Raw genomic sequence first — 14,541 nt, 5'->3', positions numbered from 1 at the left:
ATTATAAATGCGAAGGTGTGTTTGTTTGTTGGTTTGTTGGTTTATTGGTTTGTCCTTCAATCACGACGCAACGGAACAACGGATCGACGTGATTTTCTGCATGGGGTATAGTTTTATCCCTGGAGAGGGACATAGGCTACTTTTTATCCCGGAAAAACCTATAATATAATGGCGGGAACCTATAATAAAATTTACTCAGACTTCGACCTTTTTCACCTGTCCAAAATGCAATTAAAAAAGGAAATAATTAAACTGCATCGGAAAAATAATAATATGTAACTGATAATAATTATACTAGTATCTATAATAGTACATAAATCCGCATAATATCATAACCCACAAGCACGCACTCACGCATACTCTCTCTCCCACACACAAACACACACCTACACACACACAGACACACATACACACACACACACATATGTTGTATGTTGTCACCTACTAGGTATTTTTACTAGTTAATTGACTTTTATATTTTCATATTATTATATTATTGTAAAGCTTGTTTAAATTATCAAACGTACTGTTATAAATTTATATTTAATATCTATTTAAGTAATCTGTAAAAAATTGTAATCCTATTTGGCCTTATTTTCAGTATGTTATTATGTAAAATTATATTGTATATATCGCTGTTGATTACAAAAAAAAAATAAAAAAAAATAAAAAAAAACAAAGAATTCCCACGGGATATTTAAAAACCTAAATCCACGCGTACGAAGTCGCGGGCATAAGCTAGTATTAGTATAGACACGTCGACTGCACAAATTTCAAACTCCTATTTTACCCCTAGGGATATATGAATCATTTGACATATGAACTTGTCATGAAAAGGTAACAAAAAGTACAGACAGACTTTCACATTATATAATATTAGTACCTAGATATGGATGGATTTCAATTCATACCGGACTACATACATAATTATATAGCATACTCTTTGTAGAATCAGTACCCTTATTATAAATGCAAAAGTGTGTTTGTTTGTTGGTTTATTGGTTTGTTGGTTTTTCAATCACGTCGCAACGGTGCAACGGATTGACGTGATTTTTTGTATGGGCACAGGGCTTGAAGCCAGGGTAGGCACTAGTTAAGTAGGAACCTGTTCACTGGCAGGTTATAATGAAAAATATGCATTGAGCTAAAAACTGGGGTAAGCAGTGCATTTATGCCTCTATGACCTGCACGCCACTGGGTATACATAAAGACCTGCAGAGTGACATATGCTACTTTTTATCCCGGAAAATAAGAGTTCCCACGGAATTTTTAAAAAACCTAATCCCACGCAGACGAAGTCGCCGGCATCAGCTAGTTACAAATAAATTGCAAGTAATGATATATTAATGTTTAGGCCGTGTTGTTTGCAACCGGCTAGCCATTAGTGCGAGACATGTTAATAATATAATATAATAAGTATACCTCAGAACCTATATATTATAACTTCTTGGAATCTTTCCATATTACATGTAGGTATTCAGTCTCATGTAAGACGTGATCATGAACAGAGTCCAGTTTTCAGTTAACGGCGTTAAGCATTCGGGTGTGTATAGTTTCATCATCATCATTATCATCATCATCATCCGTCCACTGCTGGGCATAGGTCTCTTGTAGGGACTTCCACACGCCACGGTCTTGCGCCGCCTGTGCGACTCGTCTGATGTCATCCGTCCAGCTAGTCGGGGGTCTTCCAACACTGCGTCTTCCGATGCGAGGTCGCCATTTCAGCACCTTGGGACCCCAACGTCTATCGGTTGTACGAACTATGTGCCCTGCCCATTGCCACTTCAGCTTCGCAACCCGTTGAGCTATGTCGGTTACTCTAGTTCTCCTACGGATGTCCTCATTTCTGATTTGATCACGTAGAGAAACTCCAAGCAAGTGTATAGTTTATTCCTCTTTATCTTTGTCTCATAAGAAAGCTGAGAGTCACTCAGAGAAAGAGAGAGAGAGAGAGCTATGCTTGGAGTTTTCTACGACTACGTGATTAAATCAGAAATGTGGAGATCCGTGGCGAGCCGTGCCTACGTCATAATAACTATCTGCATGCCAAATTTCAGCCCGATCCGTCCAGTAGTTTGAGCTGTGCGTTGATAGATCAGTCAGTCAGTCAGTCACCTTTTCATTTTATTTATTTGGATAACAGACCATGTTAATTTTTCCTTTTTATGTTTCCACTGACAATAGTAACATGTATGAGTTTTTAGTTGGTTGTGAGGTGAGGTCCGATACAACACTTCTGGACTACCTTCGTCGTCACCTCGAGCTCCGAGGCACCAAGTACAAATGCCTGGAGGCAGGATGCGGCGCCTGCATCATAAGCGTCGTTAAGCGCCACGGAGAACCACCTCAGGGCATTAATTCTGTAAGTATCTGGCTCGTTGGAAATCCTGGTGCACCGCAGAGACGTAAGCGCTCTTTGCGTGTTCTATCGCCTTTATAATGGGGAGTGCTCTGAATCGAATTTGCCTCATTCCACCCTCCTTTTTCTACAACTGCACCGCACGCCACTGAAGGCAATTTCACCCTCACCACCTGGGTACCTGGTGTACTTCGACCGCCCGTTGTGCAGATCGTTTTTTTCACGCACATGCGAACTGTGGAATCAACTCCCTTCGGCGATGTTCCCATCAGATTACAACATAGGGTTATTCAAGGGGCGGACCAACAAATTCCTGAAAGGCATTGGCGGTTCCTATGGTACTGCAAATCTTCGTGGGCGGCGGTAATCACTTAACATTGGGTGGCCTGCTTGCTCGTTTGCTACCTATTCTTCTTTTTAAAAAAAGTACATGCGTCGTCACTTCGAGCTCCGATGCATCAATAAACTAACGTGTAACCTTGTAAAACAAAAACAATCGTTAATTTCAGTGCATGGTCATGATAACATCATGTCAGGACTGGAACATCACGACAATAGAGAAGGTGGGGAACCGCTTGGAGGGCTACCACCCGCTGCAGAGCACACTGGCGGAGAAAGGCGGCTCCCAGTGCGGGTACTGCTCACCGGGGATGATCATGAACATATACAGGTGAACTGACTGACTACATTACTTCATTTGAATAATCCAAGGAGAACCTTAGCCTTTATTCGTTTAAAAATCGGGATATGTAGGAATTAGTAATTATAAATTTATTTTTTTGTGAAAACTTCACTGGCTTACTGAAATTTCTAGATTAAATATGTAATATGTTTAGCTGTTTGTTTTCTAAAAAAATAAACAAAAAAAATAGGTTTGTGCATGATGACAAGGGGGCCTAATCTAAAAAGATGAGCAACCACGATGAGATATTTGTAAATGGAAACCTATCTTGTTCTTCCTTACCTTATCCCACGCTGCGTGGGGTCGGTACAACATGTATTTTTCTTCCACTCCCTTCTGTCATCCGTCAACGTATTATCCACGCCTTTTTCACGCATATCCTCTTTCACGCAATCCATCCACCTTTTCTTTGGTCGTCCTCTCCTCTTTTTTCCTTCCACATGCATACTTATTTAACATTCTTCTAGTGACATGGCTTGGCTTTAATGGAATTAATACTCGTATATGCTGTCAGTACCCTTATTATAAATGCGAAAGTGTGTTTGTTTGTTGGTTTGTCCTTCAATCACGTCGCAACGGTGCAACGGATTTACGTTTTTTTTTGCATGGGTAGGTACCTATAGATAAAGACCTGGAGAGTGACATAGGCTACTTTAATCACGGAAAATCAAAGAGTTCCCACGGGATTTTTAAAATTCCCAATTCCACGCGGACGAAGTCGCGGGGGCATCAGCTAGTACATAATTAATAAAATGGAAACCTATGTTATGAATTTATTTTCACTTGTTTTAATACTACCTGTTGAGAAACTCCATCACCGGAAGAGCGTTTCACCGCTTAGGGGCTCATTTGTAATGTAATATAGTTATATATAATTAGCGAAATTATATACAAAAGCGTTCCGTGCTAATTAATCTAACAATAAATTCATATGTATGTTACTAATAACTGATGCGCGTGACTTTGTCCGTGTGGATTTTGGTTTTTAAAACCTTGTGGAAACTCTGATTTTCCGGATTAAAAAGTAGCTTATGTCATTCTCTAGATCTTTAACTATATCCACGCAAAAAATCACGTTGATTCGTTTCTCCACGGTGATTGAAGGACAAACCAATAAACCAACAAACAGACACACTTTCGTATTCATAATATGGGTAGTGGTAGTGACTTTAGTATCACAGAATATTATGTGAATTTTCTTTCAGCTATTTGAAAGAAAAACCACGCACAATGCGAGAAATAGAGAGAGCCATAGGAAGCAATCTGTGCAGATGCACAGGATACAGACCAATATTGGAGGCATTCAAGACGTTCGCCTCCGATGCTCCCAAACCCAGTGACATATTGGACATTGAAGATTTGAACATATGTAAGAAGTCTGGAGACGTATGTACGGGGTCCAAATGTGAACATGCGGATTGGTGCATCGTTCCCAAACATAATCAAGTGCTACATATACAACTATGTGACGATAGAGACTTTTATAGAGTAGAGACTTTGGCTGATGTATTTAGCATATGGCAGGAAAAAGGAACGAAATCTTACATGCTGGTTCATGGGAACACAGGAAAAGGTGATCTATGTTATCTTATCTTAAATTTTGCGTAAAAATAGCAAGCTTACCATTTTTAATATTCAAAAAAATAAAACCAGACTTTCCCAAAGTTATTAGTAACTAAGCTGATGCCCGCGACTTCGTCCACATGGAATTAGGTTTTTTAAAATCCCGTGGGAACTCTTTGATATTCCGGGATAAAAAGTAGCCTATGTCACTCTCCAGTTTGTTACCTATACCCATGCAAAAAATCACGTCAATCCGTTGCACCGTTGCAACATGATTGAAGGACAAACCAACAAACCAACAAACAAACACACTTTTGCATTTATAATAAAGGTACTGATTCTTTTTTTTAAATATTAATTGCACACACAAACATAATATATTATATATTATTATTATTATTATCCATACTAATATTTTAAATGCGAAAGTGTGTCTGTCTGTCTGTCCGTCTGTCTGTTTCAAGGCCCAACCGCCGATTTTGGCGAAATTTGGTACAGCGGTAGCTTGCATCCCGGGGAAGGACATAGGCTACTTTTTATCCCGGAAAATTAATGAGTTTCCACGGGATTTAAAAAAACCTAAATCTACGCGGGTGAAGTCGCGGGCATCATCTAGCAATATTATAAATGCGAAAGTGTGTCTGTCTGTATGTCTATCTGTCTGCTAGCTTTTCACGGCTCAACCGTTCAACCGATTTTGACGAAATTTGGTACAGAGGTAATTTGCAACCCGGGGAAGGACATAGGCTACTTTTTATCCCGGAAAATTTAAGAGTTCCCACAGGATTTTTAAAAACCTAAATCCACGCGTACGAAGTCGCGGGCATCGGCTAGTATAATATTATAAGTCAGGAAAACCAACTATAAAAGATACAGAAGAAACTATACAAGAGGGTGCAAAGCTGGCCTTATGTGCTAAAGAAATCTCTTACAGGCAAACTTTAGTATGACCAGAGCGCGGGATGGTGCACAAAGTAAAATTAATAAGCAATCAACAATCCTACCGCATAAAACTCGATTAAAAGAACGAGATTTCGACTCTTAGGTTAACTTAGACTCACTACTGACTTAAGAACCGGAACCAACTGTCATAATATGAACAATATGTACTGAAATAATATTTTTTGGTATTATTAAACTTTTTTATATTTTTTTTTTGTTTACTTTCAGGAGTATATCCAATAATAGAATATCCCAAACTATTAATAGATATCAGTGGTGTGGCGGAGCTTAAAGGTCATTATAGAGACCAGAACCTGGTACTTGGAGGTGGAAACTTACTGGTTGAGGCTTTAGAAATATTTAAAGCTCTATCTAGTTACGACGGTTTCAATTATCTCCTAGTATTAAGTAATCATTTAGAGAAAGTAGCCCATGTCACTGTCAGAAACGTAAGTATTTTAAATGGTACTTTTGAGGAGTTTATAAATCTTTCTTCATCTGTTTTCAGTTTACCGTATTTTTGAAATAAAAAGATAAGTGCGTGAGGCGATTTGGTGATGGATAAAAACTTCGATCGCGTCATTGACATGCTAATGTTTAAAGTGCTTGAAGTGCATTAGACGTAAAACAAAACTATTAGTTAAAAACCGGCCAAGTGCGAGTCAGGCTCGCGCAATTAGGGTTCCGTACTACAGTCGTATTTTTTCGACATTTTGCACGATAATTCAAAAACTACGATGCATAAAAATAAATGAAAATCTGTTTTAGAATGTACAGGTGAAGACCTTTCATATGATACCCCATTTGATATAGTCACTCACTTTGAAAGTTGAAAATACTAATTATTAGTTCATGACCACAATTTAATTTTTTTTGTGTGATCTAACCCTAAATTCACGGTTTTCAGATTTTTCCCCAAATGTCAGCTATAAGATCTACCTACCTGCCAAATTTCATGATTCTAGGTCAACGGGAAGTACCCTGTAGGTTTCTTGACAGACAGACAACTAAGTGATCCTATAAGGGTTCCGTTTTTCCTTTTGAGGTACGGAACCCTAAAAATTATGAGATTTTAATTTTTGATACCTACTATAACAATTATTTTGAGGATCCAAAAAAAACCACTGTTGTTTCCACAGAAGAAATGAATTCTTAATTAGCTAAGCTGATTTCTAGGTTCATAGTTATTTCATAGTTTTAAATTTTTACTTCTGTCAATCTCCATTGACTCTGTCATTTTGTTTCTTTATTAATTTATAAAACTACGAGTCTATTATTATTTTTCATACTCTATTTTGTATATTATGCTATATTAGTTTATTTCTTTATAAGCTTCTATTTTTAGTTAGCTACTGTGGCTGGAAATTTGTTTCTAAAGATTCAACATTCTGACTTTAAATCAGATGTATTTCTACTTTTTGAAACTGTTGGTGCGATGGTGACCATACGTAAGTTAGTAAAATATACTGGAGAATAGTGCACGTTGGAGTATTTTGGGATAGGTACAACTTCAAGGCCTCGTCAATTATTACACAAACGAAGTTATAATCTAAAACAATTGAAATAGGTACACTATGCAAATTCTTCAAAACACACTCAAATAAAATATTTGTGTGGCGTTGTGGGATGTTGCGTGGTGGTGATGGTGCATTTTGTTTGCGCGGGTATATTGCATGCTGCACGTTGCACCATACAGAGCTTTTGGAACCTTGTATGTCATGAACTTCCACAAAGTAACGCCTGCTTCTAATATTCAGTTAATTATCGATAGTAACAATCATCGTCTATTTTTTTGCTATTGCTTTATTTTTCTGTGACTTTATTGTTTGTTGTCTTTGTTATTTTATTTTTTGTTATTTCTGTTATGCTATTTTTGTAAGCATTTGTTAATGATAATGATAGAGAGTAAAAAACAAATGTCAATATACCTTACTTGTTTGTAGTAACTGGTCCTGACCAAAAGAAAGTTTTAACAATGCAAGAATTCCTCGTTGAAGATATGAGGGGAAAAATTATTTTGAATATCCTTTTACCGCCATTGAGCTTGGAAAACAAAGTAGTAACGTTCAAGGTAAATACTTATCAAAGAACAATAAAAAACTTCCAAACATAACTCAACTGACATCCTTAATAAGTTAAACTGTACAATAATAAAAAGTTTGGTCTATCAAGGCACATCCCCGCTGGGGCTAGAAACTTAAAAAAACAGTAGAATCTTTTTGTGATGTTTGATTAGAAAATGTTTAATCTGCGTAATTTCCTACTTTCCATAGGTTCATAATATTACAAGGCAAAGGTTAAATAAGATTAATCATAATTAATTATTTACGTGAGTTTGATTTCAGATACAGGCACGTTCCCAGAACGCCCACGCTCTCGTCCACGCTGGTTTCCTCTACAAAATAGATGAGAAGTCCATGGTTATAGACAGCAGAATTGTATACAGTGGTCTCTCCGTCACCATCACCCGTGCGTACCAAACTGAGCGGTATCTGAAGGGTAAAGAGCTGTTCACTAATGAAACTCTGCAAGGTGCTCTGGATATACTGCAGAAGGAGCTTGTGTTCGTGAATGATTTGCTTGACCCACCCATTGCGTACAAGCGACAAGTATCCTTGGGGCTCTTTTACAAGGTAGAGTTCGATTTAAGTATCATCATGTTAATATATATAGGTGGTCAGACCAGTTTTAAAGGGATCCAGCAGGTGTGGATTTTATCACATAGTGAAAATGGCCACCAACAGAAGCCGGTGGAAACATATAATCCATTCGAGGGAAGTTTGCCAGGACCACGATCTTCAGCAATGAAGGAACGACTGGAGAGAGAGATCTAAATATATAAAAGGAAAAGTGACTGACTGACTGATCTATCAACGTACAGCTCAAACTACTGGATGAATAGGACTAAAAGGCGTGTAGATAGATTACAACGTAGAAATCTGCTAAGAAAGGATTTCTACTATTCCGCTAAAAATGATTCTTGATGGATGTCTAAGTTATAATAGCTATCTGTATGCCAAATTTCAGCCCGACCCGTCTAGTAGTTTGAGCTGTGCGTTGATAGATCAATCAGTCAGTCAGTCAGTCAGCTTTTCTTTTTAGATAATTTTTAGATTCTTCTTGAATTTCATGTTTAATTCGATTTCATCAATTTCAGGGACTTTTGGAGTTGTGCCCTCCTCATATTCTGAGCCCAGTTTATTGCTCTGGAGCCATCGATTTAAAAGAAACAAGACCAGTGTCCAAAAGTCTTCAGGTGTTCGAAACAAATCCGTCCGTCTGGCCAGTCAATGAACCAATACCAAAGATTGATGGCTTGGTAAGTACAATCAGTCATCATCATTATCGTCAACCTAACAACATAGACGTTCACGGCTGGACATTAGTCTCTTGTAGGGACTTCCATAAATTACGGTCTTGCGCTGCCTGAATGCAATGGCTCCACGACAGCAAAATAAGCCTCCTATTCCTTGTGTGATACAGTGATATTGTTCTAGATACAATGTGCGGGGGAAGCTAAATATACTGACGATACCCCATCTCTCCCAGGAGAAGTGTTCCTGGAGTTTGTTCTGGCTAAAGTTCCGCTTGGAACTATAACAAAAATTGATCCTTCAATTGCATTGGTAAGTCAAAACATTTTAGACCAACATGAACACGGATTTCGAAATGTTTTTAGTTAAAAAAAGGCTTTGTTGAGATGCTTTTTTTCTTGGATTGCAGAGTGAACCTGGTGTTGTAGCATTCTACTCAGCAGCAGACATACCAGGGGTAAATAGCTTCATACCAGCTCCTAACAAATTTAACTTAAGAAATGAAGAATTATTCTGTAATGGCACAGTAAAATACTACGATCAACCTATAGGTGTCATTGTTGCTGAATGTGAAAGCATAGCTAGGAAAGCAGCAGAATTAGTACACGTTGAATATGCTAACGTAAGAAAGCCGATTATTGATATAAAAATCAATAAAAACGATCCTACTAAGTATTCTGAGTTTGTGCGATATCAAGCAACTGATAGAGGGACAGATATTACAAAAGTGATTAACGCAGATGACACAATTTATTCACAATACGCTTTCACTATGGAGACTCTAGCTTGTGTAGCTTATCCTACTGAAGAAGGAATCAAATTGGTATCGTCAACTCAGTGGATGGACTTGGTGCAGCAAGCTGCTGCAAGGGTTCTGAACGTAGATGAGAACAGGTATTTTAAATTATAAGATTATCACCATACCTTGAAAATGAAAGGATGCAAACTCTATCCTCTAATTAAGGAATTATCTTAATTGACATAAGTTGTTACCTATATCTAAACCCTTTTATACAATCTTTGATACTGTAAAAGAAGTAGTGTCGGATGAAGTGAAATAGAAGTAGGAAAAAATTATATTCAAATAAACATTTGCTGCAAATTAATAAAATTATATTTTTTTGTCAGAATTGATGTTTACGTCCGACGACTAGGTGGTGGTTACGGTTTTAAACTGACCAGATCTGCACAACTGGCTGTAGCTAGTGCCCTGGTAGTTTACAAGCTCAATCAACCCTGCAGATTTAATACACCCCTTGACGTCAATATGAGATCAATGGGAAAACGACTGCCTTGTTCAAGAAACTATGAAGTAAATACAGCGCGAAATTTTGATGGATGCTTTCTTGTAGCGAAATGATTATAATATCTTGTTAGTGCAAACGATTTATAAATAATAATTATTAGTGGTTATGGTAGATTTACAGATTGTAAAAAACAAAACTCGAAAGCTACCTCAAATTAACAATTAGGTATACCTTGCGATAGCTTCTATCCTTTGATATTACTACTAAGGGTACATCGTTCTGTTGGGGAAAAACATCCATTAAAATTACACGGTTTATAATAAGATCATTTTTTTAAATTAATTTGTTAGTCTGTAATAAAAAATAATTTTTTTGGTAAATAGTCTAGATTTAGATTTCGTTCGAACATGAAAATAGCTCCATTATTTATTCTTTTCAAATAGGTTCATGTCAACTCAAGAGGCGAAATTCAATATCTAAGAAATGACCTATTTAGTGACAATGGTTATGTATACAATGAAAACCTCATGCAGTTTGGCATCGATTCTTACTACAATTGCTACAGAAAGGAACGATGGGATCATGCGGGATATAATCTTGTTACAGATACTACTTCTAATAGCTGGGTCCGAGCTCCTGGTAAGAAAGTTTAAAATAAATACGATTTTTAAAGAAATAGCATCGCATAATATCTGAGATGAAGTTAAGTATTGTTTAAGTCACGAATAATCTTTCTTTTTAGGTACAATAGAAGCAATAGCAATGGCCGAGTTAGTAATGGAGCGTATATCATATGAACTTAACTTAGATGCGGTCGAGGTGCGTTTAGAAAACTTAGATAGAGTAGGACATAGTGATTTGATAGAATTGATGGATACATTGAAAAGTAACTCAGGATATGAAGAGAGGAAAACTGCAACCGACGAATTTAACAGAAACAACAGATGGAAAAAACGTGGTTTAAGATTTAGTTGGATGAGATGGCCCACAGCTGGATTCCAAAACTTAGAAATAAATATGTCGGTTTATCCCGATGACGGTACTGTGTCTATAACGCACGGTGGCATCGAAATGGGTCAAGGAGTAAACACTGTGGCAATACAAATTGCTGCTTACTTCCTCAAATTGCCCGTGGACAAGATTCAGATCAAGCCCAATGATACCATGATTTCTCCCAATTGTATTGCCACTGGAGCGAGTGTAACAACTCAAAATGTGGGAATAGGTGTACGTAGATGTTGTGAACAACTTCTAGCAAGACTTGCGCCCATACGAAATCAGATGAATGATCCCTCTTGGAGGGACTTGTTACAGGAAGCATATAGACAGCAGGTTGACTTGCAAGTCCACTATTATACTTCCCAGAACGACTCCCAACAATATGATATTTATGGAGTTACATTGGCTGAAGTTGAACTTGATGTTTTGACAGGAGAACACACAATCCTACGGGTTGATTTAATTGAAGATACCGGTCGTAGTGTCAATCCTCAAATAGATCTTGGCCAAGTAAGTTTAGCTTTACATATCTTTTATCAGACAATACTATCCATAATAATTCTATAATTTAGCTGTATATAATGCTACGTTAAAGATCGTATAAGCACAGTACCCGTAGTATAAGATTTTACGTCTCACGAAACGTTGCTAGAATTCGAGAATCGAAACAAAATAACATCAAAGTAAAATGGACCTAAAGAGCCTTGAATTGAAGTCAGAAATTCAATGCCACTGATTTTAATTTCGCAACGTTTCCACTTAGAGCGCTGGCTGTAGATGTGTAGACAAACTTGAGCTTTAAAACAAGGCATTTAGGATCCAGTTTACTATAACCCAGTAGTGTTTCGACTCTCGAATTCTAGCAACGTTTGGTGAGACGTAAAATCTTATACTACGGGTACAGACCAAGAAACTACTTTTTAAAATTGGTCATAATATAGTTAGTTTCTTTATATCATTGGAGACTTATTATAAATGTTAATTGACAGACAGAATATGCTTTTCTACATTTTCGCTGTTTCTTGTTGTGTGTTGGGTGTTTTATGTTTTGTGTTTTTATGTTTACATTTAAGTTATTTTTGTCAAACCAGTCTATTACTCGAGTAATCAATTATAGATGTATAAATTTCCAACATAGTTATATCATTTCTCCCTTCATAATATAATATGATGGTGTAGTCGTCCGCGAAAAGGACCTTTGATTGTGATATTGCTTGGGGTAGGTAACTATTGTACACAAGAAATGTTAGTGGACCTTAAAAGCTTCCCTGTAGAACGCCGTATTGCAAGCATTGGGAAATAATAGGACATATTCTTGTTATTTCTGTAATATGTGATCTGTCTGTAAGATAAGACTCAAATAGATCAAGCACGGTTCTTCGCACTTAGTATAATTTTCTTAACAAAATTTTGTGATCTATGAAATCAAAGGCTTTGGTCATATCCTTATAATATAGTGCAACAACTGGAATTTCCCGCTCTATACATGTCCTAATTTTGGTCGATAGGATATTTATTCATACATTATAATATTTTTAAAGATAGATAGAAACTTTTGAAGACATAAATGTTTTGTAGATTGAAGGAGCCTTTATTTTTGGTCTCGGCTACTGGACAAGTGAAAATTTGAAATACCAACCTGACACTGGAGAGCTGCTCACCCACCGCACTTGGGAATACTGGATCCCTCAAGCCCTGGACATTCCAGAGGACTTCAGGGTGTACCTCCGACGGCGGTCCTTTAGTAATGAGACCATTCTTGGAGGAAAAGGTTACTGATCATGTCATATTTCATGATTAATTTAAGAGGTTATTATGCACACACCGTTCACTCTACTTTAAATGAAACATCCGACTTTGGACATTATAAGACAAAAGGGGTTTCATTCATGCCTCAAAAATGGTTAATCAATGCTTTGCTGTTGTTTTGATTTGTCCTACGATTAATCGGTAGATTTGTTATTGTTTCAAATTGTTCTATGATTAATTGGTAGATTTGTTATTGTTTTGATTTGTTCTACGATTAATCGGTAATTTGTTTTTGTTTCGATTTGTTCAACGATTAATCAATGGATTTGTTATTGTTTTGATTTGATCTGCGATTAATTGGTAGATTTGTTATTGTTTTGATTTGTTCTACGATTAATCAATGGATTTGTTATTGCTTACAGCAACGGGAGAGCCCGCTACGTGTATGGGAATCGTGATCGCTTTCGCTCTGAGGGAGGCAATATCCTTAGCGAGGCTGGAATCAGGAATACCCACCACCCAGTGGTTCCAGATAGGTATAAAGCTTATCTTCATAAAAAATACTATTGTTATTTTTCTCCTTTAATGTATGCTTCTGGAATTTGTAACCAACACTTTCTTACGGTACGGCGGTACGGCTGTGCCGGTAATGTGGTAACTAGCTACGGCCGAAGTCTCCCACCAGAGCAGACCGGAAATTTAGAAATTATGAAATTCCAAACCCCTGCCGGGAATCGACCCACCAACAAGACCACAGCGCTTACCACTGCACCAGTGAGGTCGTCAAAAATAAATAAACTCACATAAATATATAATATTACTAGCTGATACCCGCGACTTCGTCCGCGTGGAATTAGCTTTACAAAAATCCCGTGGGAACTTTTTGATTTTCCGGGATAAAAAGAAGCCTGTCACTCGCCAGGTCTTTATCTATACCCATGCAAAAAATCACGTCAATCCGTTGCACCGTTGTGGCGTGATTGAAGGGCAAACCAACAAACCAATAAACCAACAAACCAATAAACCAACAAACCAACACACTTTCGCATTTATAATAAGGGTACTGATATACAAACACATACGTATACAAACATACGTACATTCACCCTGAAAACATTATATTATTAATTTTTGGGACAGTCGTATAAAACATGATCTTCTCTTTCAGATGGACCATTTACGGTGGAAAAAATTTGCGTCGCATGCGACTCGGATCCAAAAGACTTTAAGTTTTATTAAGTCCCGATTTTGCACGGATGGGTTTACCATACTGATACTATATTATACTGAGCACGTGTCTCCTCTCATAATAAGAATGGGTTAAGCCATAGTCCACCACACTAGCCAAGTGTGGATCGGCAGAAACGCACCTTTGGGAACATCACTGTTTAACTGTTTTTTTCGTTTTACTATGGTTTATTTTTACACAAACATCAGAAATGAACTACAGGGTGTATCCAGAACGCTGGCAAAAACGAAGACAGGTGATAGTGCCTACCTACCTACTAGAATATTAAAAATATCCCATATTTTGTAAAAGTTCACGATATATTGCAATTAAAACATCTGACTGACACTTGAGGTAAACTAACATTGCGTAAGTAGGCCACTCGGAGTCAATGCCGCATTGACCCCAGTTTTGCACGCTACCTTTATATTACGAGTTTGAAAAATACTAAATTA

At 37.3% G+C, this 14,541-nt stretch overlaps 1 protein-coding gene across 1 annotated transcript; it reads left to right on the top strand.

Moving 5' to 3' along the window:
* Nucleotides 1-1,493: 1,493 nt before the first annotated feature.
* LOC117989669 (uncharacterized) lies at nucleotides 1,494-14,254 on the top strand. The gene is made up of 17 exons (XM_069504041.1): nucleotides 1,494-1,543; nucleotides 2,208-2,365; nucleotides 2,872-3,032; nucleotides 4,250-4,617; nucleotides 5,778-5,998; nucleotides 6,895-6,997; nucleotides 7,493-7,620; nucleotides 7,895-8,182; nucleotides 8,707-8,868; nucleotides 9,047-9,175; nucleotides 9,273-9,757; nucleotides 9,992-10,175; nucleotides 10,554-10,749; nucleotides 10,853-11,619; nucleotides 12,688-12,880; nucleotides 13,281-13,394; nucleotides 14,027-14,254. Exons 1-17 carry the CDS (start codon nucleotides 1,501-1,503, stop codon nucleotides 14,095-14,097), a joined length of 3,771 nt encoding a protein of 1,256 aa, XP_069360142.1. The 5' UTR covers nucleotides 1,494-1,500; the 3' UTR covers nucleotides 14,098-14,254.
* The last annotated feature ends 287 nt before the right edge of the window (nucleotides 14,255-14,541 follow it).

The sequence above is a fragment of the Maniola hyperantus genome, chromosome 16, assembly GCF_902806685.2.
Source record: "Maniola hyperantus chromosome 16, iAphHyp1.2, whole genome shotgun sequence".
In the NCBI taxonomy this organism is placed as follows: Eukaryota; Metazoa; Arthropoda; class Insecta; order Lepidoptera; family Nymphalidae; genus Maniola; species Maniola hyperantus.
Note: the sequence above shows the minus strand (reverse complement) of the source record. Positions and strands in the feature narration are given on the sequence as shown.

Excerpts from the sequence above, each read along its gene's own strand:
- LOC117989669 (XM_069504041.1), top strand. The coding sequence starts at position 1,501 with ATGAACAGAGTCCAGTTTTCAGTTAACGGCGTTAAGCATTCGG. Across the intron at positions 1,544-2,207 it reads TAACGGCGTTAAGCATTCGG|TTGGTTGTGAGGTGAGGTCC; the intron begins GTGTGTATAGTT and ends ATGAGTTTTTAG. Across the intron at positions 10,176-10,553 it reads CTTGTTCAAGAAACTATGAA|GTTCATGTCAACTCAAGAGG; the intron begins GTAAATACAGCG and ends CTTTTCAAATAG.